General features: G+C 33.2%; 1 protein-coding gene across 9 annotated transcripts in view; it reads right to left on the minus strand.

Moving 5' to 3' along the window:
* Window positions 1–26,646, minus strand: part of Rim (Rab3 interacting molecule) — a 60,268-nt gene that overhangs the window by 1,755 nt on the left and 31,867 nt on the right. For 3 of the 9 annotated variants that reach the window (XM_065347717.1, XM_065347712.1, XM_065347718.1), the window contains exons 6-21: window positions 26,046–26,265; window positions 22,795–22,962; window positions 20,318–20,457; window positions 20,097–20,227; window positions 19,847–20,012; window positions 19,633–19,719; window positions 19,397–19,545; window positions 19,152–19,290; window positions 18,931–19,061; window positions 16,442–16,601; window positions 15,879–16,147; window positions 15,679–15,812; window positions 15,385–15,570; window positions 5,485–5,635; window positions 2,056–2,264; window positions 1,834–1,973 (exon numbers count right to left, since the gene is read on the minus strand). In XM_065347717.1, the coding sequence (XP_065203789.1) occupies window positions 1,834–1,973; window positions 2,056–2,264; window positions 5,485–5,635; window positions 15,385–15,570; window positions 15,679–15,812; window positions 15,879–16,147; window positions 16,442–16,601; window positions 18,931–19,061; window positions 19,152–19,290; window positions 19,397–19,545; window positions 19,633–19,719; window positions 19,847–20,012; window positions 20,097–20,227; window positions 20,318–20,457; window positions 22,795–22,962; window positions 26,046–26,265 (2,580 nt within the window). Of the gene's footprint in view, window positions 1–1,833; window positions 1,974–2,055; window positions 2,265–3,522; window positions 3,671–5,484; window positions 5,636–6,636; window positions 10,875–15,384; window positions 15,571–15,678; window positions 15,813–15,878; window positions 16,148–16,441; window positions 16,602–18,930; window positions 19,062–19,151; window positions 19,291–19,396; window positions 19,546–19,632; window positions 19,720–19,846; window positions 20,013–20,096; window positions 20,228–20,317; window positions 20,458–22,794; window positions 22,963–26,045; window positions 26,266–26,646 lie in introns of those variants that run through there. The other 6 variants (XM_065347714.1, XM_065347716.1, XM_065347713.1 and 3 more) reach the window with 6 other exon arrangements.

A 26,646-nucleotide genomic window follows, 5' to 3' on the forward strand; every position in this document is an offset into this window, starting at 1 on the left:
TTTTCAAAAACATTTTTAGCATAACATATATCTGTTTGAACCAAACAAACATTATGAGAGGTTATTTTCTTACTTTAGACCCTCGGGGGCAAAAATGGGGGTTTCAATTTTTTGAAAATTTTGGAACCACTATTTTGGACCCCCTTCGAACCACGCTAAAAAGATTTTTACAGTTTATTAGTATCTGAAAGACCTCCATCGTGCCAAATTTTGAGCTCAATAAAAATTTTCGCTGGTATTGAAGAATCCAATTTTCCAATTTTTCGTAATTTCGATATTTTGAGAACCCCTGGAGAACTAGAAACCTGCAATTTGCGCCAAACGTAACGTTCTGAGGTGTATATTCGATTATTTAGATGAAAAAATTGAATTAAGCTCCCTGCAGATTCGTAATTTTGAACCCTTTTTTCAGAGCCCCCAATCCCATTTTAGGCACCCCTAAAAATGGCGTTTGTGCATATTTTTTCAAATGAATTGAAGAATTCACATTTGAAACACACTAGCAAGTGCTCGATAATTTTTCGTAGGATTTTTCCAGTAAATTTCAAAATTGAGCTATTTTGAATCAAATTCTGAGATTTAACTATTCGAAAAGACGTGAAAATAACGTGTTCACGATTTCAACGAAGTAAAAATGCCAGAATCTGACCTAAAATAGCTCAATTTTGAAAGTTACAGGAAAAATCAGATGAAAAATTATCGAGCACTTGCTAGCGTGTTTCAAACGTGAATTCTTCAATTTATTTGAAAAAATATGCATAAACGCCTTTTTTAGGGGTGCCTAAAGTGGGGGGCTCTAAAAAAAGTTCCAAAATTACGAATATACAGGGAACTTAATTTAACTTTTTCACCCAGATTATTGAATATATACCTCAAAACGTTACGTTTGGCGCAAATCGCAGTTTTCTAGTTTTCCAGGGGTTCCCAAAATATCGAAATTACGAAAAATTGGAAAATTGGATTTTTGAGTACCAGCGAAAATTTTTATTGAGCTCAAAATTTGGTAGGATGGAGGTCCTTCAGATACTAATAAACTGTAAAAAGCTTTCTAGCAGGGTTCGAGGGGGTAGGTCTAAAATGGTGGTTCCAAAATTTTCAAAAAATTGACCCCCCCCCCCATTTCTGCTCCCAAGGGTAGAAAATGGAAAAATCTCCCCGCATAACGTTTATCGGGTTCAAACAGATATTTTACGCTAAAAAAGTTTTCGAAAATAATACTCAGTGGTTCCTAAAATTATTTTTTTATTCATAACTTTGAGAACCCCTGGAGCCCAAAAAATGGTCATTTTGGATTAATCAACCACGGATTCGTATTTCGTACATTCATTACAACATTTTAATAGTGGTTGAGTCTATAACTAGCTGGTGCCAAAAAATGGTCTTATCGCAACTCCTCCTTTAGTTTTCATTTCAGTTAATTTTGTTACAATTTCATTACTTTTTCTAATTTTTAATGATTTCAATATTTGTTTCAAAAGTCTTTTTACATCATTTTAACACTTTTTTCGGTACTTTTTCATGCATTTTTGACAAAATTCAGAGAATTTGCATTACTTTTTTGCCATTTTTTATTGATTTGATGTTTTTTTTTAGTATTGTACAAGATTTTATAACCCTTTTCATGCATTTTTGACAAATTTCACAACAGTTTCATAATTGTTGACAATTTTCCAAGGTTTTAACACTACTATGAGAGTTTTTACACTACTTTCCCGTGTTTTCAACACTTTTCATTCACTTTTCACGAATTTTACAAAAATATTATCATTATTTGATAATTTACAGTGTTTTTATTGCTTTTATTTGTGCTTATTTCATATAAAACATGCTTACCTGCAAAACACAACCTTCCGGATTAGTTTTAAACAAAAATCTGGATTGATAAATCGGTTCCAATGTAGGTTGACTTGATTTAGTTTTCATTTTCTCTAAACATTTCTTTCCTTTGACAAGGTACAGCTTGGCATAAGGAGCTGAAACAAGCGATCAATCAATTAGACGACCAAGTTCGGCCAGAAACTGGTACCTATGCACCTATGCTTCGTTCATACTCACTTGGAAGATTTTTAAAAGCTGGATTTTGTTGCAGTCCTTTTACTCGTACCACCTCCACCTCGAGTCTGCCTTTTTGCGTCGAAATGGATACCTCGACTTCACCCAACGGTGGAGTACCAAGTACCTGGCGACCAACTAATTGGCCTGGTCCCAAAGTTCCGATAAAATTTTGATATTTTTCTTCTTCGGCCATCTTCAACGCGACAGCGCTGTATATTTAATACATATTAACAATGATTAATTTACAGCCAATAAAATTCGACTTAAAATTCACCCAAATACTAAATAGGTAAAGGTAATAACGACCAGTGTATCTATGAAATATGTATGAGAAATTCTGAAGACCAAATATGAAATGAAAAACTCAAGAAAATTGTTAGATAAAATGAATGAGAGCAAATTTCCCACGCGTTTCGAAAGGTGTCGTTCTATATCTAAACATATAGTACCTAATATGATACACGACAGAAAAGAATAAAGCGCACATGCATTAATTAGTATAATAGAGCAACGGTACAAAAAAATAATAGTCATTTGCTTAAACCAGGCTCGATATAGAGAGATACGTGTGTAATTTCCCGCGTCTATTTCAAAAGTTGGCCTAAAAGAAGGTGTTACGATGGGCAAAAATATTTATTCCGTTTATGCAACTTAGAAACTATAAAGGAAAAATAGAAAAAAAAATATAGGTAATGGTATGTACCTATAGATGAATGACAAGATGTGTGATAACTATTCTAAAAAGAGAGAAAAAAATACAGGTAAGTGGTATAGGTAGGTACTTAATTAATATAAAGAAAAGTGCAATGTAGGTTAAAGGTAGGCAAATGATACAGGTATTGAACAGTTTCAAAAATTAACAATTATTCTAGGGAAATACGCAGGTATCGTAATGTTTGGCACGATAATACACGTTAGGTACACAGCATCCAACATCTTACTCGAAGGCGTTTCAAAAGAAGGTGAAATTCATAATTCAAACAGGATAAATTGAACTAAACTAAAATCACTCTCAATTTCAAATAAATTTAGGTAAATGTTTCAATTTTTCAAATGAACAGGCTAGTTTTTTTTTAAAAGTACAAAATAGGTACTCGGAGATTTTTCGAAAAAATAAAAAAAATAAATACGTATATAAGAGGGATTTTTTGAAAAAAAAAAAACACATCGAACAGCCTTAATCACGATGATGAATTCTACTAAAGATCTACAAAGAAAAGATTTTCAAACCTTTTTACAAGCTTTTTTCTAGGTAAGAATGAAATAAAAAAAAAAAAAAAAAAAAACGAAACGAAACGAAACGAAAGAAATCAAAAACTATAAACAGTCGAAAGAAAACAAAATTATGAATAAACAGAAAATGAAAAAAATAAAGATAGGAATAGGGTGATCAAAATTCATGCGTGCAGGATTTTGAAAAATTCTAGAAAGAAGAAAAGAAATTTGTTTGAGATAGTCGTTACTTACGACCGGGATATGTCTGAATTTATGCTGCTGTTACTGCCTGATAATGTCGGATTTACTTCTTGAGATCTTACAATCGTGGATAGACTGCAAGGTGAACTACGCTTTCTACGTGACGTGCCACTACGTTCATCTAAGAAGGCCAAAATACCTAATTCATTCATTAAAACGTTTACAATCGTAAATTTACTTCGGTCAAATCAACAAATTAGATTACGTATAAAACAAATTATATACACGAATACTTTTACAACAATAAGTACGAGTAAATATCACGTTTTTGTTTTTTGGTCTTTTGGTCTCAAGAATACTGTACAACTACCTACCTACTTAAGTACGTTGATGTTTTTTTATTTTTCTGGACATAAGTTGGAGTATTTTTTTCAAAGGATGCAAAAAAAATGACAAAAAAATGAAGCTACTTCACAACTTTTCTACTTGATAGGAAAACTTTCACGGAATTTTTTTTGAGGAGGGGGGGTTGGGGGAGGGATTAGAACTAACGTTTACAAGAATAGAGAACAAATGCGAACAGTTCTCGGTGAAAACATTTCATGTAGGTAGTTCAACTTCCAAGATGTTCATTTTTCTGATAGGGTGCATATCAAATTTTAGCTTTCTTAGTCAAAATTTAGTAAAATTTTGATTTTTCTCCATTTTAGACCTTTCATTTTTAAAAATTCATCAATAATCAAAAATGGTACTTTAGCTCCTAAAATATTGACTGGTGATACATTGTAGCATGCTCTTTCACTTTAGCTTTATCTGGTTCAAAAAATGTTCTGCCAGCTGAGATATTTCCCTCGCGAGCAAATTTAAAAATAGATACGAACTGAAAAAATCAAAATTTTGCTAGATGCTCAGAATGATTGAAAATACTGGTATCTGGTCAGGGAGAGTCGACATAATGGGGCGAAATCCGCTCACTTTCTCGAGTTTTCCAACTTTTTCAGACAGTGGACACCTTGCAATAATGTGCTATAATATGTAGTTTTTTTATGGCGAAGTTTTTTGTTCGCCATCGGCTTGAATAAGATTTATTTACAAATAAATAAAAAATTAAAAAAATATAGCCCAATAGCCCATATTATTATGTATATGTAATCATGAGCAATGATACCTACTCGTCTCAATTGATTCATACATATTATTAAAAATTAGAATTTTATTTTTATAAATTAGGTTGTAGTTTATTTAATCGCGAAACATTGTTTATTTTCTGTTATTTAATTAAGTACATACGAATATTATAATTCGGATATTTTTGAATGTTCCCTTGATAATGGTAATAAGGATTAATTAATTAATTACTAAAGTAACCGTCTATGTAATCTAAAATAAAAATCTGAATCAGATAGGTACCTATCTGAAAGTTGTATAGTTTTGAATAAGGTGATGATACCTAATGGAAGCCTTCATTTTTACCCCCATTATGTTGTAGTTTTAAGCAAAGGTATATGATATTAATTAATACATTGACTGGACAAGTACAAGTAAATATAGCAGTTGGTTCACTACCATAATAATATTATACGTTTACGTTCCTACCAATAAATTTACCTAAGCAGGGTTAGACAATAATTCACGAAAAGCGATATCTTACGAGTATAAAATACAAAATAAATTTAGCCCTTCTGGTACTCGATACATAAGGAGAAATTGTTGCTCGCTGTCTAATTAATTTTTATACTCAATTCACGAAGCGTCAAAGCTTTCGTCGTACCAATTTTCAATTGGCCGTCGCGGCGAAGGTACTTTAAAAATGATAAATAAAAGCTCGACAACGAAATACCATTACAATATACCTACACTTGCACACACAACAAAGGTATCATTTTCGAACGACGACGACACTTCATATTTGGTCTTCTGATATTCTTGTTTTGTTTTGTTTTTTGTTAATATGTTTTTGTTCGTGTATGTTTTTTTTTAATCAATAAAAAGAAATTTTTAATAAACCAGAACCTGTCGCCATCCTGCGAGCCATCCCCATCACTAGATATACTGGAAGTTTGCTTAACCAAATGGCGTACTTCGTCTGGAAATATTTCCTCACTTCTTTGTACAGTGAATGAACTTTTTATACTTGAACCGAAACCTAATCTACGTTTTCGACCTTTAAGAGTAAATAAATAATTATAGTAATAAATATAGGGTGTGTAAGGGATTATTTCTATATTTCTGCTGCTGTTAGTTATACCTAATTATTATTAGCAATAGGTAGGTACTTATTATAGGTTATGTAATATGCCATACATTATGTACCTATACCTAAATATATAAAATATGTTATTTGTTTTTGTGTCGAATTGAATAAAAGTATTCAAGTAGGCCTCTATATGTTCGAATTATTATATCGATGTGTGCGAGTTGTAAGATTACCTAACTATCGTGATATTATGTGTTGTGTATTAAATTTTAAATTATTGGGCAAATGTAACGTCGCAGTGTCAGCTCGTATTTTGATATTAAAATTTCTGAAGAGGTTGAGGGGGTGGAGGGGCATATTCTAATTCATTATAAAAAAAAAAAATGTACGTAGTCTATATTTTCTTTTAGATACTTGTACTTTAAATTGGTAGGTATTACGAATGATTAACATTACCCAACATAACACGCTCAACATCCGTAGACTTATTCTTTTCGTTCATCGTATGTGGCTATGTACATCGTATCACCGGCGATGGTGTACTAAAAGTAGCCTACGTACTAGCACATAAGGCGATAAAAAATACGTACTACCATTTTCATCATTTAAGATAGGTAACCTATAAGAAAAAAAAATCTACCAACAACAAAAGAGTATAATTACTCGTATACAACTAATTTTTTTAAAAAAACACAAACCACGACGACGAGAAAAGAAAAGCAAATTAAAACCAGGCATCGATTCGTTCGAACTCGCAAACTAAAAAACGTGCAAATAGACGCAAGGTACAATTACGAATATGTACATGTAGGTAGTATAGTACTCGTACGATAATAATTCAAAAATCATTCTTGTCGAGTAATTACGTTTAATTAATCATCGTACAGTGGGTCATCATCGCAAAGGTTCACGAATGGGGCACTCGACAGTCGACAATCGTCATTAAAAAGCAAATAAATTCACGATCGCAGGTATAAACTTCAATTTTAATCAACTAAAATACACACGTAGGTAGGTATACAATCCGCGTCCTTCGACTGGTTCGCGACCGTGTTTCAACACATCAACACTCATCGTTAATAATAGTATTTTTTATTGTAAACAAAATAAATATTTATTTTTTATCTATATATACGTACAAGTATATTATAGCGCTGAAATATAAAGCAAAAAAAGGGCAAAGTGTCCAAAAAAAAGTCCATTTTAAAATAGGTAGTAAATCATGTAATGTATACCTTAGGTAAGTAGAAAAACTAGAAAAAAATTAGTAAGTAATAATTTTTAAGCCGACTAAGTAAACTTTCAAGTCAATAGTGTGAATTCCTCGTACAACCATAATAATATTAAGTAATTATCCTTGAAAAAAAAAGAAAAAAAGAACAATTGAAAAACATACAAATGAAAAATGCGATAGATTTAAAAACGAGTAAGTACAGTACTTCGTTATTAGGTAGTGTCTAGTGTAGGCTACCAATATAAAGTTTTAGAACGAACGTTTTTCAAAATTGAATCTTTAATGTGTTCATAGTTATTCGAGTAAATGTAAGTACTGATTTCAATGTGGCTATGAATTTAATTCATATAGCATAAATTTTAGCAGATTAGGTAGTAGATACACATCTATTTGTAAATATGACATAAATATTGAAAAAAAAACTTGAAATACAAGTAGCATGAAATAATCTATTTTTGTTTAAAAAATGCGTCATTCGCACGCTTATTAATTATTAGTAGACATAAATATATTAATTGATATCTAAATTAATTTTAAAACAATATAAAACGACGATCAAGCTCAGCCATTGGTTGATTTTTTCCTAAAAAAAAATGATTTTTTTTTTTTTAAATTTTGACCAAAATTAGGGCTTTTGTATCCTTCTCTTCCTCTCCAGGTTAAAAAACGAGATTGAAATATGGTCTTCTCAGTAATTTTTCAAATTTTTAAATGATAGCCACTTACCTAATGTTTGCACTTATCATCAAAAGTTGAACTTTCACGTTGAAAGTTCATTTGCAAGCTTTCCAATAAATTATTATGACAATATTTAAAACTCCAATCTATTTTCTTTAAAACTCCGTAAACAGATTTGCTCAAAGTTCAACCGGTCTCGAGACAGGAGCATTTAAAGTTCGATACCTAGTTCTTCAAGAAATCGCATAAAATAAAAGGTGTTAATAAAATTGCCTACTCGGTTCGCCGTAAATACATACATAATCCGCGCTGTACTCGTGTTTACGGCGAACTGAGTATGCAATTCTATTAACACAACATCATTTTTAAACCTACTCCATGTAAACTGGAGCCGTGGTCAGATTTTTCGACAAGCACCTGTCGATGGTCTTCCCGAATTTCAGTGATATCCTCCAGAAAATGGGAGGGTGGTAGGGTGGTCCTTTTTTTGAAGTTGGGATTTTTTCCGCTTCCACCCCCTAAAGTGGTGACCTCGGGTGAGAAAATGATTCCCTATTTTTTATTTTTTCCATTTTCGAAAAATTCGGGCTGCGGTGGGCCCCTCAATTTTCAAAAATTTGAAAAAACCCACTTCAAAGAAAAATTTGAAAAATTTGAAAAAAACAATTCAAAGAAAATTTTTTAAAATTCGAAGATTTCGAGTTCCATCGTCTCTAAAAGGTCTCTCTTGAGTAAAATAGACTCTCATGACGATTTTAGCCCCCTCACATGAAAACCAAGCTGACCCCACCAGAATAACTGAAATTTGTATTTTAGCTTTTCTGGTGGGGTAAGCTTAGTTTTCATGGGAGGGGGCTAAAATCGTGATGAGAGTCTATTTTACTCAAGAAAGACTCTCAAGAGGGACCTTTTAGAGACAATGGAACTCAAAATTTTGGAATTAAAAAAAAAAATTTTTTGAATTGGTTTTTTTTCAAATTTTTGAAAATTGAGGGGCCCACCGCAACCCGAATTTTTTGAAAATGGAAAAAATAAAAAATCATTTTCTCACCAAAAGACACCACTTTGTGGGGTTGGGAGGAGGAAAGACCAAAAACAACTAATTTTAGGACATCCCACATACGAATTTCAGCTATCCTGGAGGGGTCAGCTTGGTTTTCATGGGAGGTGGCTAATATCGTCATAAAAGTCTTTTTTACTCAAAAAGGACCTTCTAGAGATGATGGAACTCGAAATTTTGAAATTTTAAAAATTTTTCTTTGAAGTAGGTTTTTTCAAATTTTGGAAAATTGAGGGGTCCACCGCAGCCCGAATTTTTTGAAAATGGAAAAAATAAAAAATAGGGAATTATTTTCTCACCCGAGGTCGCCACTTTAGGGGGTGGGAGCGGGAAAAATCGCAAATTTTTTTTGCCATGTGTTTATTTTGTCGATTCGATTCGATTCGATTCCAGTTGGATTTTTTTTTCAACACACAAACTTTGCGCAAAGTTGATCATCGTTAGCATTTAAATTCGCCAAGAACAAAGAAACGAATATAACATAAAAGCGTTTAACAATTAATTAGGTAATTTAAAAAAATCATTAAAGCCCAAAAAAACTTTAAAGAGATCGAATAAACGTATTAAAAATAGTAAAAAGAGTTAGTCGAAATGCTCATCACAGAGTAAAAGTGTCAAAAGAATTTCTACCTTATTGCTTACTGAAAATTAAAATTCTATTGCAAAAAAAAAAGGTAAGTAAAAATAAAAAGCTTCTATTATGTAATTATTATTCGTGTGCTACAAAAATATAAGGCAGTGATTGATCTAGAATAGATTTGGCAGTGAACGTATAAAAGCTATATAATATCTAAACAGGTAATATCTAATACGTAATTTAATTAATTTTCAGAAAGAAGAAATAAAATGCAACTACGTAGCTATAGGTAAATAAATTGAAAAATAATAAAAAGAATATTAGGTATAAAATAGGTAGTTAAATGCAAACTACGAAAAAAAAAATAGGTAACTCGGCGGGCTTTATTGTAATTTTGTTCTCCACTAGCAAAAAGTAAATAGTTTACGTAATTCACGAACCTTTTTTCATTTTTTCATCATGATCAGGATAAAACATCTATCTAGGTCTATTTTCCTACTGCGGGAAATCTTCGAAAAAATTGTCGAAGTTGGTAACTCAAAATCACTTCGTATTCGATGAGTCGACTCGGAGACTCGTCATTTTTGCGTTCGAGAGCAACAAATGCATCAATAGAAAATTTTTCTGACTAAACTAATACTTATACTCGATGTCGTTACGATCAATCCAACGTTAATAACGTTATACTATTTTCGTTTAAGAACGAAATAAATGCGAAACAGTCTTTCTGGGTTTCAAACGAATCGAAATTTATTATTTAAGGTGAAATGCGTACGCAGTTCAAACAACCAAATAAAAAGTACCTCTCGCGTTAGTTAGGTTTTTTGAATATTTGCTCGAAGAGTGAAACAGCATTACAAGTGGCAAATTTCGTAATGCAGAAAATTACCTAAACATGTTTAATTAATTTCCAAATCGCCTACAAATAACAGTAGGTAACTTTTAAGTTGAAGATAATCGATGAGGAAATAATAAGGATGACGTAGGTAGATAAAAATTTGTGCAAATGACTCTTTTCAAACAAATTTTCAAAGTAGCAAGGTAGGTACACAATTCTATAAAACGTAGACGTATCAATCATCGAAACAATCATTAGAATTATTCTCGCGATTTTCTTCGAAACGTTCAATTCAAACAACCTCGAAATAATTGTCACTCGAGCCATCTCGTTCTTCGTATCCGAGTCACACACTCAACTTTGAACCAAAACCTTAAACTTTAATGAAAACTTGGAAATATCCTATCGCATAGAAAATCTGCCATCAAAATTGACAATTCATGGGTAACCAGTTTGCATTTTGATATGTTGTGTGGGCGGGATTTTGTAAAAAGCGTGCTTTAATAAGGTAACCAGGTAAGAGTAGGTAAGTAAGATAAACAATAAACATGTAAAAATACAAAGCCAAAAAAAGAGAAGAAAAACAATATTAAAGAATAAATCAAAATCAAACGAACGAAGTAAAAAAAAAAAATAACAGTCGAAAGAGAAAAATAACTTAGACTTAAACGCTTCGTAAGCTATCAAATAGAAAAAAAGAAAGCCAAGCGAAAAATTAGTATAATGAAATAGAGCCCTTCGTTTTTCTAGGTTTCAATATCGGCAGCACGTGGCCCTGAATTTTCCGAAATATTCATTTCCTTCTTCTTCGAAATTTATCTACACACAAAATGGTGTGAAGGAATATTAGAAAACGAAAACTCAAATTAGTGGAAAATTCCACCGTCGAGTGGCGTGCAATTAAATACGTAGATAGGTAATCATATTCTATCGTAATCTTTATCCTCATCATCAGGTAAGTTTTCTTTTTGTCTGGTTTAAAATTTTTACTTTTTTTTTTTTTGGTGATTCTCTCTCTACCTATAATATTAATATCGTTGAGTGCGTTTAAAAAAAAAGTGTTCTCAAGGATCAAAATTTTAAAAATTAATAATGGTTCGAGAAATTTGTGAAATCATGCGTCGAAAAAATAGTAAATCATTATTACAGGCGATGGTATTGCATTCCAATGATGAATTAAAAAAAAGAAAAAAATTAGCGAACAGCAATTTAAAAAAATTGTTAAACATTTTTCAATTTTTTTAAAGGCTTGTGAAAACGAAAAAAAAAAATTAAAAACACATCGACTTAGAACATAAACAACACGAATCGTAATTGTTTGCGATTACAAAAATGAATATCGGCTCTATCGCAAAATAAAATAAAATGCACCACCAAAAGAAAAAAAAAACAAAAAAAAATAAAATAAAAACGATTAATCGAGTATTTCCATACACCATGTGAATCGTCTCGTTCGCGTTAATCTTTCAGGAAACTTACGTTGACGAAGAAAAAAAAATCCTTTTTGAACACAAATGATTACAGACTTAGATGAGAAAACACATGGTACGAAAAAGAAGCATAAAAATCATAAACAATTGCACACCACATATAACCGCACATTTATGTAAGTATTTTGAGGCTAAAAAAAATAACAAACAAAAGAAGTATGCGAGAGCTTGAATGAAGTTGACTGTGCGATTGCAATACATCTATAGCTCTATAGGTATGAGTAATTCGAAAAAAGAAGTGCTCTATTTCAACGATATTATTAATTTCAATTACGTAGGTAGGTAGGTAGGTAGGTAGGTAATAGATATTATAATATTTTAATGGTAGTACGTATTTGTGAAATGCCAAAATGATGCTGAAAATACACAAAACAAATTAACGTCTACTTAGCGCCGTATTTTTTTTATTTGTACCTTTAGTTTGTTTCTTAAGAATACCCACAGAACAATGATATTCGTAGGTAAAAGTATCAGTGTACTCGTTTATATTTTTAAAATATCAAAGTTTTTAGGTTTTTTTTTTTTTTTAAATTACTGCGGTACAAATACCTGATGATGAGGTTATTTATAATACTATTTGACTGAAGCGTTTTTGTCAATATTTATCGTAAAAATTATTCCCTCGCACAATCACACATAATGAATAATAATTGAGCAAAGTGTAAGATCAATTAGGTGTGTAAAACCTCTGAAATCAAAGTGAATTTTTTCCTAGTAATTAGGTATATCTTATCTATCATTTGGTTTTGTTCTCACATTATACGATCACATGCAGAGGCTTCTAAATTGATCTAACACTTCGTAATTTACCATCGTGTTTCCGAAAAAATATTTTTACATATATTTAGTACAAAGTAATCACCGAATCGCCGGTTTTATTGAATCGGTTTAATATTAGTTGTGGTTTTTATTTAGAAGATGGATTAGGTATTACTTATTATTCCGATGTTTATTTTGCATTAATTTTTTGAAGCATTTTGTATACCTAATTTATCGTTGATTAATCTTGATACAATACATACAAGAGGTACCCATAGTTCCCTATCTTCCGATTAATAGACACGTAAATACCAAGGATAGGTACCTATCTATTGTCTATTAGGGTAGATCGCGAAGGAAAAAATTCGGTAAATTTTAACCAAAATAAAGGTCTCTGGTGAATTTGATCAAGATCCGCAGACACTTTTTTGGGAGGAAATCCTCCCTATGCATATAGTTCGGCATATGACAATAGGAGTAATTGCACCCCCCCCCTCCGATCCTCCAGGACAACTGTTTTCTTAAAGGGGACATCCTAAGGAACATTCTAAAGCAAACTTGCCTAAAAAAAAGTTGGTCTTACTTACAAAATGGCGGGCATTTTGATCGACAGGTCAGCCGAAATCGCAGATTTATCGTTTCAACATAGGACTTGCACGAAATTTTTCAAACCTTACAAAGGTAGATCGAAAGATCATGCAAAAATTTATCACCTGTCAAAATTTCAAGTGCTAAAGTGCGTTTTTCGATTTTTGGTGAATTTTTAAAAATCCAATTTAGGCCAAAAATGAGGAAAAAAATCAAAATTTTACCAAACTGACCAAGAAAGCTGAAATTATGAATACACCCTATTTTCGACATGCCAAATCAATTGGTTACGGTTTCAACTTGTTTTGAGCAGTTCTGGAGCCTCCAGCAGATTTTTGAAACTCGAAATTCCCACAAAATTCCATCAAATTGGAGTTGTAAGGCTGAAATTTATTCTAAAAACTAATTTCAATAAGCTACGAAGTACTGCAGGTGAATTTCAATTCATTTTGGAGCCTCCAGCTACTTTTTGAAAATTCCTAAAGCCTTCAACAGATTTTTGGGCTGTAGGTGAGTTGATTCCCGTTTGATTTTTTTTGAAATGAAGGTGTCCGAATTGATTCCCACCTTTTCTTTTCACATGTACGAATTGATTCCCACATTTTATTTTCGAGTGTACGAATTAATTCCCATGTACTTTTTTATTGCGTATGAATGAATTGATTACATTTCATGTCAGAGTTTGTGCTGAAGTACGCATATAGGTATTTACCTATTTATCTGTTATGCAAATGCACTTTATTACATGAACAAATTCGTATCCATCGACAATGTATGAATCAATTTCAAACTAGATAACTCTTATCTCCGAATGGCGCAGCAATACTTTTATTCAGTTTTCTCATTCACTGCCCTTTCATTCAGCATTCTCTCATTCAGTATTCGCTCATTCCTCCCACCTGAAGATGTGGCTGAATGTTTCAAAAATATAACTGAGATTCATAAACAGAAAACGAACGATGATAAGATGTGTGAATTTGAGACATAGGTATGTTTACGACAACTACATCTCAACATCATCTCAATTCCTGCCAGCACTTTGGGCTCAGTATGCTGCAACCATCAATCGGACGACCAATTCCTGTAAAAGTTTCCATTCTAAACTGAATTCCGATTTCTATTCCTCCCATCCCAGCAATGTGGGAATCAATTCGTACATGTCAAAAGAAAAGGTGGGAATCAATTCGTACATGTCAAAAGAAAAGGTGGGAATCAATTCGGACATGTCAAAAGAAAAGGTGGGAATCAATTCGGACAGTTTTTTCATTTTGGGAATCAACTCACCAACTCCCGATTTTTGAAACTTTAAATTCTCACAAAATTTTATCAAAGGGAGATGGAAAGCTGAAATTTACTCTACACTCCAATTTTAACACCCTCTGAAGACGACTTCAGGTGGGTTCAAGTCATTTTAGAGCCTCCAGCGACTTTTTGAAAATTCCTTAAGCCTCCAGCAGATTTTTGAAACTTTAAATTCTCACAAAATTTCATCAAAGGGAGATGGAAAGCTGAAATTTACTCTACACTCCAATTTTAACACCCTCTGAAGACGACTTCAGGTGGGTTCAAGTCATTTTAGAGCCTCCAGCTACTTTTTTGAAAATTATTGGAGCCTCCAGCAGATTTTTGAAACTCGAAATTCCCACAAAATTCCACCAAATCGGAGCTGTAAAGCTGAAATTTATACTAAAAACTAATTTCAATACGCTACAAAGTGGACTGCTGGTGGATTTCAAGTCGTTGGGGGGGGGGGGTGCAATTACTCCTATTGTCATATGCCGGACTAATATATTGAAGTATCTAATCGTAAAAGTGTGTGGGTACATCTGTTTAATAGGATTCAATCGATGCCAATTCAATTTAATTTTCAATTTTGTGAACTGCAATGGCTTGATTTTGTAGTTTCAACTTTTTGTAGTTTCAGCTTACCTCTCATCCTATTAAAAGTTAAAAACACTCCGACGGACTTCTCTCCAACTCACCACCCCTCCGAAAATTGGAAAACCATGATTATTAAATTTACATCGAGTGACTTATTACCATAATCTTGTTCAAAATTATACCTATTTCGTTTTTTTTTAAACCCTCTAGGTACCATAATTTCAACATCAGTTAGTTTTGGTGTGTGTCTGTGTTAATTAGTATTTCAAACGTCTTTTTTTTGAAAAAATATATCGAATCGATATTGTTGCAAAGCAGGTAGTATAAAAGAACCTACGAAGTATTTTACCCATAAGTCATTGGTCAAAATTGAAACGAATATGTAGTAGACATCTATGCTGATTGTACAAATTAATCACAGACTTTCTCTTCCCTTCCCTAACAAAAAAAAAAAAAAAAAAAAAAAAACTGAATTTGTGTTGTCACTCTTGGACTCGTAATTCGCGAGCGAATGAAGAAAATACATAAATAAGTAATAGTAGGTAATTCCACAAAAAATAGCCTATCGAAAAACACGAATATGAAAATCGAACTAATGTTCGAGTACTTACCAGTGGCGGAAAGTTGAGAAGTAGAATTACTTTTTTTTGGCAGACTGCTTAATGAGTCGGGGCTTCCTCTGGCCCCAGGAATACTTTTAACGCTGCCTCTTTCACTGGTGTTCGGACTGCATTTATTACGCTGGCTCTCATTCGAAGGGGGCAGACTATGTAACGTTAAATCACTCAGACTACTCTCTGTGAAATCAAAAACAGACGTGAAAACGCAGTTTTAAAAAACCGCAATAATGCGAGATTTTCAAATAAACACAGGTATCTACACAGGCAAAAACACGTTATACTAACCTATATTTTTATCACTTGGCATGTCGCTGTGCGATAGACTTCTTTCTAATGATTCCATGGCTGGTCCCGAAGTTGAAGGAGATTGATGCGAGCTACCTCTTCTAGCTCCGTAATCGCTGTAAAATGTAGAAAGCCTTTTTAAACGCACTCGATAGCACGTAACACCTAACCACCTTTACTATAGAAATCAAAACACCAACTCGAAACGACTTTTTTGCGGCTGCTCCGACTGCGTGGAAAATGTGCTGCTGTCTATGCTATAACTATCTTCGACATCGCCCTCTTTTTTTGGTCCACAAAGAAAACCCAATTCACGAGCGCTGGGAGGAGATAGAGATCTGTGCTGGTGCGGCAAGTCACCGTCGCTCAGACCGCTGTAGTGGTGACGGCTCCATCCCGAAAATCTTCCTCCACTCGGACGAGTTTGTCTCATTCGATTCTTAAAATATAAACCTCGATTTTCTAGATCCTAAATGTTTAAAAATCAACACATTTCAACGTAACACGACGAGACAAATTATTTCAAGGATAATGTAATTAGGTAAGTAGGTATTAATTAGGGTAAAAAGGAGGAAATTAAAAATTATGTTACACAATTATTAAGAACTATTTTACATGAGAAAATCCATTTTTCAATAAGATTGAAATAAATAAACACGATCAACTGAATAATTTTTTAGAAATTTTAGGATACTAGAGATGAGTATACAGTACTTAATTGAATAAGTATCTACTTTGGCTAATTTGAAAACGCCAAACTTACATGAGCGATTCGTTCACGTAATGCTGGTGACACACTAACGGGAATTTTTGGGAGTAGTCTTCTTTTTGGCGATGATATCGGAGTCGACGTTGCCGAACGTGTAGTATACATCTTTGGTCCGTAAGCTGGAACTGGGTAAACTGATCCATACGACTGAGCTCTGCAAAAAAAAAAAATCATACCGTCACGTTTAGCATTTAATGATGGGAAATCAACATCACATAGCAACGCGTTGGATGCGTGCATTTTTATGCACTGATGTTTCAAAATTTGGGAGAAATTTTTTGAAAATTATTGAAAGGTAATTAAACATTCTCAAAACTGAATAATCATTTGCCAAAAATGTAGAAAAAACAACAAAAATTGCTAAATCGACCTCCCTACCGGTTATTGAAAGTCACCATAAATATAATGTAGATAAGAAATCAGCAATCAGAATTATAAAATAGAATCTCACTAAAATTATTGCTTTAAAATTATTGAACGAAATTATGAAAAAAAATCATCTGAAGCATTATAGAAACTTTAAAATTGGAATAAAAACCACTTGAAAGCTAATGATAAATTGTGCATAACATTTAAAAAATTGTTTAAAAATCGTTAAAACTGGTCAGAATAACAAATAAACATCCCAAATTGTAACTAAATTGAGTAAAATCATGATACAACTCTCCAGATTACATAAATTTGATTAAATATTCTCAAAATAGCATGAAAACTTGTCGGAATTGAACAAAATATCGCACAAAATTTGTTAAGCTAATTTGTCGGATTATAAAAATTACCATAAATTCATGAAAAACTAGGAAAATTTGCAAAAGTTACTTAAATGTTGTTAAAAAGACGCGACTGAAAGAGTAAAATACGAGTACATAAGTGAAATTCGGAAAAATTACATGAATTATGAGAAAAAAGAGCATAAAGTCGATATAAAAATTGCTGAAAATTACCAAAACATTGATTACATCTTATGTACGTTAGCACATTCAGCAAACATTGCATAGAACAACATTAAAGCTTGTTAAAATTACATTAAAAACAATTAAAATCGACCAGAATACTAAAATTGATGAAATATCTTAGATTTTGAGTGAAATTTCGTGAAAACTGTATTATAGAGTAAAGGGTACAAAAATTACTCAAATTCATCAACGTAGAATAAAATTTAGCGAAAATAACACGAGGCATAATAAAAACTGTAAAATACATATGTAGATACTAAAAATGAACTGAAAATTGCCAAAAAATTATCAAATTTCAATTCTCAAAATTAGGAGGACACCTAAGAGAGACACCGAGGGTACAAATCCAAAAAAATGAGTGAAAATTTCAGTTCAACGCCCTCAAAAGCATGAAAAACGACTCGTCACAAAGCAATTTGGATTTATTGACATTCTTATCATGTTCAAATTGTACTGGAACATAAGTCCATATCCGAACTCAGTACCTCCAAATCAGTAGCAATCGATATGCCACTTCACTTTTGTAATTTTTCGCATTTTGATCGAAATAGATGACGGAGGGGGCGGTTTATTCCCTCAACAGAAATCTTGAGATCACATTTTTAAAATTAATATGCTGACTTTTCGAATTTTGCAAGACCAATTATTACAATGGCTATTTTCCCTCTCTGTCCCGTCACCAACCGAAGATCTGGGACAGAAATTTTCGCAGAACAGACAATCGTAGAAAATTCATGAAAAAATCCGAGCAAAATCGTACCACCCACCCCTGTTTTTACGTAGCTCCAGTTAAAATGGAACAGGTTTGGAACCCTTTTGAAGGTGTTAATAGAATTGCATACTCAGTTTGCCGTAAATACAGAGCGGATTATTTACGGCGAACCGAATATGCAATTTTATTAACATCTCTTTGTACAGGCGATTTCTTGAGAAACTATTCCCGTATTTTGAATGCTCGTATCTCAAGACTGGTTGAATTTCGAGCAAATCTGTTTGCGGGATTTTAAAGAAAACTGGTTGGAGATTTGAATTTTGTTATGAGTCTCTAAAAAAAGTCAGAATTGGACTTTCGAGGCAAAAGCTACGCTTTTCATGATAAGTTCGAAAATTGAAATCTGCCATTTAAAATTTTGAAAAAAATAAAATAGCAAAGATTACCTATTTACTATCGCTGTTTTTAAAAAATAAATTTTTGTATGGGGATTTTGATACCGAGGGTGGGGGGGATTAAATGCTTCTAATTTTGATAAAAAATTTTTAAGCCCTTCAAACTCCTCTTCAATTTACAAAAAAATAAATAAATAAATAAATAAATAAATAAATAAATAAATAAAAGATGGAAGGAATGAAACGTGGGGTGACATGTCGATTTCTACTACTTAATTCAAAGTCGCTGATTTCTACCATCTATTTATTTATTCCCTAATTTTTGGGCAGTTTCGAATTTCGTTCATGAGTAAAATAGAATGATATACAACTGTAGGGTAAATTTTCTATTCGTAAACCAAACTCGAATTAAGTAGGTACCTGTGACTGGTAGGTGAAAGACTTCTTTCGTAAACTCTAGTCGGACTTTTTGACCGCGAACGATAATGCAAACTTGGTGTATCTGTAGGCGCTGCTGATCTTGATCTTTGAGGGTATCCGCTGTAGCTCGTCTGAAAAATTCAAAGCACATAAATCGTCAAAAAATTCTAATTTCCACTAATAACGACTAAAGCGAACAATTTCGAATTAAATTGAGATACCTTCGTATAAACATCTCTTTCCAATGATTGATGTTTGTATAACGATCCTTTGTACGATGACGTTTTATTGTAATCTTGTGGCGAAATGGTATCTCGACGAGATTTCCTTCTTTCATTTTTCTCGTAATCAGGAGGCGGACTGTAAAACATACGAGAGGATTAAAAATATTACAATTGGCCTGCCCATTTTGCCAACCCGTATAAGAGCATCGAACACATGAAATGAAAAAATTGATAACAATTACCTCGTCGAACTTCCTAAACTACTAATAGAAGCACCGTCAGCAACTCTTCTATTTGAGTCATCGAAATCCGAGGTGTCAGAATCCGAAAGACGAGATGTAGTCGAAGGGGGTGATAAATGATCCGAAGGAATATACGATCCAAAATCATTCTACGAGGGATTAAAAAAAAAAAAATTAATAGACATTTGTAAATAAAGTCAACAAAATGAAGAAAATTAATAGCAAAAAACACGTACTCTTGGCATAACCAATTCTTCGTGTGGACCTAAGTGAATCCATTCGGCTTCGTTGTTCAATGGCGCTATAGCTAATTCTATCCTAGCCTGTGAAACAGAATTTATGTATCAGCGAAAATATTTGTTACTTAGTTCATCTTGTACATTTCTTCGTGGTTGTATTATTATTATGAAAGAAGTCGCATTTAAAATTAAACGAGAACCTGGCACGTACCTCTCCTAAAAAATCATTGAAACTATTTTTCATATAATCCCATACAGAGATCTCGATCATTTTTACTTTCAAGTCTGATCTACGAACGGAAGAATAAATGAAATTTTGATTCCACCTCGGCTCGTTCGTATTCGCCAATGTTTTCGTTCTTCGTTTAGATTTTTCACTGCAGAACACAAGAAAACATAGTCGTTATTCCTAAAAAAAACTTTCTTTTCGTCGGAAATAATAATACAGCAACGATTCGAACCTTCTATCCGGCAGTAGATATAATTTAGCATACGTATTTCTGGGTTGGCCGTTGCTTCTTGGAATTAATCCTACAGCGCAGACTACGGTAACTACTAAATTCAACGTACTCGAATCGAACCACAACTTCATCTATAGTTTTCATAATTAAAATTAACAAATGTTTCATCGTTTTTTTTTTTTTTTTTTTAATTGTCGTTTTAAGCGAGTAATTATATTAACCTGAATACGTCCGCCGATGCTGGAATTTGCACCTTGCATAAATCTAGAATTACGAGATCTATAAATGGTGTTTATGTCCGGACTACCCGGTGACGTAATCATCACACTAGGTTTCATTTTATCACGCCTGTCCAGCGAATCTGTAACAAGAAGAAGGCAATTTTTTACAATAAGTGAATCGCGAATATCGGGTAATTTTTCAATTTTAATTTTTACGAGTATATTCGTCATCTGTAGTAAGGTAAAATGCAGTTTGGATGCTCGGTTTTTAATAGGAAAAGGTTAGTGTGAATAGGTATAGAGTTGAAATAAATAGGTAGGTAGAAGATACATCGAAACACTTAATGTATAGGTATAAATAAGCATCGCACAGTAACAAAATTGTTTTTTATTCTCGCATTTTCTCAACTTTAGGAAGGAACCACTTGAGAGAAGAATGACACACACCTAGAACCAAATTTTGAGCTCCCTAAGAAATTTTAGAAAATGAACAAAATAGCCTTCGCTGATTTTTTGCAAAAATATTAAATCTCGAGATGAAAATCTAAAAATTGGCTCGTGTTTCCGAGTCAGCCCCTCTCCCTTTATTGGTTGCAATAATTTTCGAGTCGACCTAGAGCTTCCAGAAAAAGCTGCATTTCCCTCCAGCCTCTAGCAATTTCATATTGCTCTAGGAGACGTTTTAATGAACTTCGACAATAGAAAATTCAATCCTATCGCAACTGCTTCAAAACTAGTCACAGGGTTAAATTTTCATTAGTGGCCCTGAAGAGTTTTGAAATCGCTGGAGAAAATTAAAGTTTTTCTGGAGGCTCCAAGTTGGTTTGAAAATGGTCGCACTCGACTTGGGAGGTTGATTGGAAGGAGGGATAAGGGAAATTTAGATAATTTGTTGATTTTTTTTTTAAATTTGAGAGGCTCTTTTGAACAATTTGAAAGCGCTGCAGGAAAGTCAATTTATATTTACATATAAGTCTTTGCATTCCCTCGAAAATAATCGCATTTGATTCGAGAAGTTGATTTTTGGAGGCGAAGAAAATCTTGAAAAACTGTCTGAAAAATGGATGATTCTGATTTTTTTTTTAAATTTGAGATTTTCAACTCGTAAAAAATACCATTTTTCTACGAGTAACTCGTATTTGGATGCTCGAGTGGTTGATCCTATTTTTTTCTCACTGCGATACCGATTTTTCTGTACTTTTAAATTGAATTTGCGAGAATACCTTACATTATTGTAATAATTTCATAGGTTGTAGTAGGTACTTAATTTTTATCGTTTAGCTACATTATAAATAATTATACGGTATTTACTCGTATTACAAATCAATCGATCTGATTAAATTATTTGTAGAACTTATAGATACAAGAGTGAATAAATTAAGTAGGTACACGACACACGTAAATTGCGTAATAAAATGAAAAGTACATAATACATAATATAGAAAAATAATACACATATCTCAACCTGATTTATTTTTTAGCCATTATCTATCTCTTACGACGTGACGCGACACGAGGTTATCGATCAGTAGTTGATACGCACGCATACGGTTAAACAACAAATTTTATAATTTCATTCTCAATTTGAACCCTTCATTTAGAATTTAGAAGAGTGTATAAGCAGAATGTTGATGGGATTTTTTCCAGAGACCAAGAGGAAGGGGTATTTGAAAAAAAATATCGATGCGATATGATTTTATTATAGGTAACGATGAACAAATTACCAAGTATTAAAAATGGAACCGATTAAGAAAAAATAAATAAAAAATAAGAAAAGTAAGCAGGCACCATCTGGATGAGTAACAACTATTCAGGTAAGTACCTACCTACTCGTACTTGAATCTACTTGCAAAACCATACTATAACGAAATGAGCTTCTTTGCTTTTGGCTGCGATGGCTAAAACGGGCAATGAACCGCATAACTCATAATTACCAAATTAAGTATACGAATAAAAATGTAGATATAGTACGATGATGTTAAGCCTACTGTACATAGCAACTACACAGCTACTCTAAGAATAATGCTTAATGTGCGCAAGTATATGCTTACAAATATGGTATGTAATAAAGGTATACCTACATAATATGTATAGGCTACCTATTCTTAAGAGTATAAAGTACAGATAATATCGACATTATAAATGGACACAATAGACCGTGAAGAGCGAAAGAAATAGAAATAGTGTAAGATAGGTAAGTAAGGTATCAAATCAAAAGTAGGTAGGTATAAGGAAATTATTGTAGATGCTCAAAAGTGAAGGAAAAGAAAATTATGTTGCGAGTGTAGTTGAATGTGATGCGATTGTGTGTGTGTGTGTGTGAGAATATTTATGATGATAAGTAAGAATTTGTATAATACCCGAGTGGACATACAAATGACGAGTGCGCTTTGGCGGTAAGTTATTAGACGAAAACCGGCCAATTAAAAGAGTAATAAAGTGAGGTAGGCAAACCATAAAATGATAACCCTATTTACCTCGTCGATGAGGGTAGGGTTGCTTTGCTAGTGATTTTTGCGGTTGTATCTTTCTCAATACCATTAACTCAACCTGCGGTTCCTGCTTCGATTCGGCGATAATATCGTGAACATCTTGGTAACTTTTTTGTTGAAGCGAACGACCATTCCATTCTAGCACTTCGTCACCTGGAAAAAAATACCATTTTCAGTGGCGTTTATTAGGGCGACCAGCATAGTTGGCTGATGACGATTTTTTTCTGCTATGGAAAAAGAACACGCAGACGATTCTCGATCAGTGTCGTCGTAGCTGAGAATCTTACTTATTCGTCAGTGCAGAACACGATAGAAAAATTAATCGCAAGTCAAATTTAACTCTTTGAGACCTGAGAAAAATTTGGCGGATTAAAATTGAAAAATTTCATTATATGGGAAGGAGTATACGTGACTTCATTAGGTGAGCAGATTTTTAAAATTTTATTTTGGAATTTCAGGAAATACTCAAAATTGACATTCATTCCTATCCCGATTTTCAAAATAAATTTTCGATGCAGGGATGCGAAAATTTTCTGAAAAGTTTCTCTGCGTATAACTCCAGCTTACGAACCAGATAATTTTGAATATGTACTTTATATCAAACACTTTTGAATCCAATATCCGAAATTTTGAAAAAAAAAAAAATGAAAAACGATTTTCTGCACAAGTTGTGATAATTAATACAAATGAGGGAGTGACATAGGTAATTTTAAAATCAAAAAAAATGTAGGTCAAAAATACAACGATTGACGGTGGGGATTTTTTTTGAAAAAAAAAATTATTTTGGAAATGGAGTTTTCAAGGTCGATTCATGAAAAATATTATTTTTTCATGAAAATGAGATTCCATAAATCTTAAAAAATTTTCCCAGAAAGCTATGATATAAAAGTTCAAAGAATCTATAATGTGAAAGCCACTCACTGGGGTCAAATTTCATTTTGGAATTTTGAGTCGATGTAAGATACTATTGAACTCACCTCGATACCAACATTGGACCAACTCGTTGCGTTTATACGCATTAAATCCCGAAATCCTCCGGGACGACTTTTTTCTTAAAGGGGGCATCCTAAGGAAAATTTTAAAGCAAACTTGCCTAAAAAAAAGTTGGCCTCACTTACAAAATGGCGGCCATTTTGATTGACAGGTCAGCCGAAATCGCAGATTTTGCGTTTCAACATTGGATTGCACGAAATTTTTCAAACCTTACAACACGGTAGACCGAAGATCATGCAAAAATTTATCACCTGTCAAAATTTCAAGTGCTAAAGTGCGTTTTTCGATTTTTGGTGAATTTTTGAAAATCCAATTTAGTCCGAAAATGAGGGAAAAAATAATTTTACCAAATTGACCAAGAAAGCTGAAATTTGGGATATACCCTATTTTCGACATGCCAAATCAATTGGAAACGGTTTAAACCCGTTTTGAACAGTTCTGGAGCCTCCAGCAGATTTTTGAAACTCGAAATTCCCACAAAATTTCATCAAACGGAGATGGAAAGCTGAAATTTACTCTACACTCCAATTTTAACACCCTTTGACGACGACTGCAGGTGGATTCAAGTCATTTTAGAGCCTCCAGCGACTTTTTTGAAAATTACTGGAGCCTCCAGTAGATTTTTGAAATTTGAAATTTCCCCAAAATTTCATCAAACTGAGATGGAGAGTCGAAATTCATTCTGCAAACTAATTTCAATACGCTGCGAAGTTGACTGCTGGTGAATTTAAAGTCGTTTTGGAGCCTCCAGCGACTTTTTGATAAGTTGTACGGCGTTTTTTTTGGAAAATTGAAATTTTCTAGAAGTAACTGGAAGCTTCAAAACCATTTGAAACCACCATGTAGTCTGCGAAGTAAATTTCAGCTTGTCAACTGCACTTTGATAAATTAATGTTGCGGGAATTTCAAGCTTCAAAAATCTGGCTCCAGCAATTTTCAAAAAAGTCGCTGGAAGCTCTAAAATGACTTGAACCCACCTGTAGTCGTCTTCAGAGGATGTTAAAATTGGAGTGTAGAGTAAATTTCAGCTTTCCATCTCCATTTTGATGAAATTTTGTAAAAATTCAAAGTTTCAAAAATCTGCTGGAGGCTTAAGGAATTTTCAAAAAGTCGCTGGAGGCTCGAAAACGACTTGAAATTCACCTGCAGTACTTCGTAGCGTATTGAAATTAGTTTTTAGAATAAATTTCAGCTTTACAACTCCAATTTGATGGAATTTTGTAGGAATTTCGAGTTTCAAAAATCTGCCGGAGGCTCCAGAACTGTTCAAAACGGGTTGCAACCGTATCCAATTGATTTGGCATGTCGAAAATAGGGTGTATCCCAAATTTCAGCTTTCTTGGTCAGTTTGGTAAAATTTTGATTTGTTCCCTTATTTTTGGCCTAAATTGGATTTTTAAAAATTCACCAAAAATCGAAAAACGCACTTCAGCACTTGAAATTTCGACAGGTGATAAATTTTTGCATGATCTTTCGATCTACCTTTGTAAGGTTTGAAAAATTTCGTGCAAGTCCTATGTTGAAATACAAAATCTGCGATTTCGGCTGACCTGTCAATCAAAATTGCCGCCATTTTGTATGTAAGGCTAACTTTTTTTGGGGCAAGTTTACTTTAAAATGTTCCTTAGGATGTCCCCTTTAAGAAAAAAGTTGTCCCGGTGAATCGGCGGGGGGGGGGCGGGGTGCAATTACTCCTATTGTCATATGCCGGACTATAAGCACTTATAAATTTTGGAAAATTTTCACAAAAAGTTCGTACACAAAAGTTCAAACTTTTTAACGTGTGAAAATTTACTAGATTGAATCACATTTCATTCTGGAATTTTGGAGGAGATGGACTAAAAAATTCTGAAACCAGTACACATTTTGGCTGAATTTGGTGTAATATTATTTGTATTCCCAAAATAGGATTCCATAAATTTTGAAAGTTTTTCACAAAAAGCTTCTGCACAAAAGTTTGAATTTTTCATGACGTGAAAATTTTCCAATTCTTCTCGGGTCTCAAAGAGTTGAACGACGAGTACCTACATCAGAATAGAATCACAAATATCGTATATATAAATCAATTTTGAAATAAAACAATGCACATGACATGGGCAAAGAGTACAAGGGTTAGATTTTTGACGCCATTTCAAATTAATCGGACTACTCGTACGATCAGCAGCTTTTGAGACAAATAAGTATTCTGTTTCCATAGAAGAAAAATACTCGTAGAAGCGCTCGCCAAACATCGTATCATTTACCCGGTTTTAATTGTCCTTCCAAGTCGGCAACGCTGCCTCTTTTAACTCTTTCAATAATAGCTCCGCGTCTACCGTTCTCCAATAATTTTCCTCCGACGATTTTCAAACCTAACATGGTAGCGCTAGAACTACCACCGTCCGCATCCCAGCCACTTTTCTTCAATATCATATGACCGACTAAATGTTTTCCGTCCGGACTAGTTTTCCACGATAATGGATTCTACAAGTCAACATTGATATTTATTATTACACTACGACTCGCAAACGACCAATTTTTTTTTTTTTTTTTTTGAAATTACTAGTACGAAAGATCAGCGTAGCGTTCGTACCAAGTCGCACTAACTGAGCCAAATAACAACTCTTAAATATAATGTTTCGATAGAATGTAGTACACGGACACAGACATTTGTCATTTGGTAGTCTATAATATCATCTTCTCTTATAAGTAAATATACTGTATGTCGTCATTTCGTAGCTACAATTTGGGATGCACTTGTGAGAAAATTTTTAATTCTATTTTTAAACCGATAAATTCAAATTATTCGTACCACCACCACCATCTACGAACAGGTACCTTAATACGTACTTGCTACATGAAATA

Source organism: Planococcus citri, chromosome 2 (genome assembly GCF_950023065.1).
Source record: "Planococcus citri chromosome 2, ihPlaCitr1.1, whole genome shotgun sequence".
Classification (NCBI taxonomy): Eukaryota; Metazoa; Arthropoda; class Insecta; order Hemiptera; family Pseudococcidae; genus Planococcus; species Planococcus citri.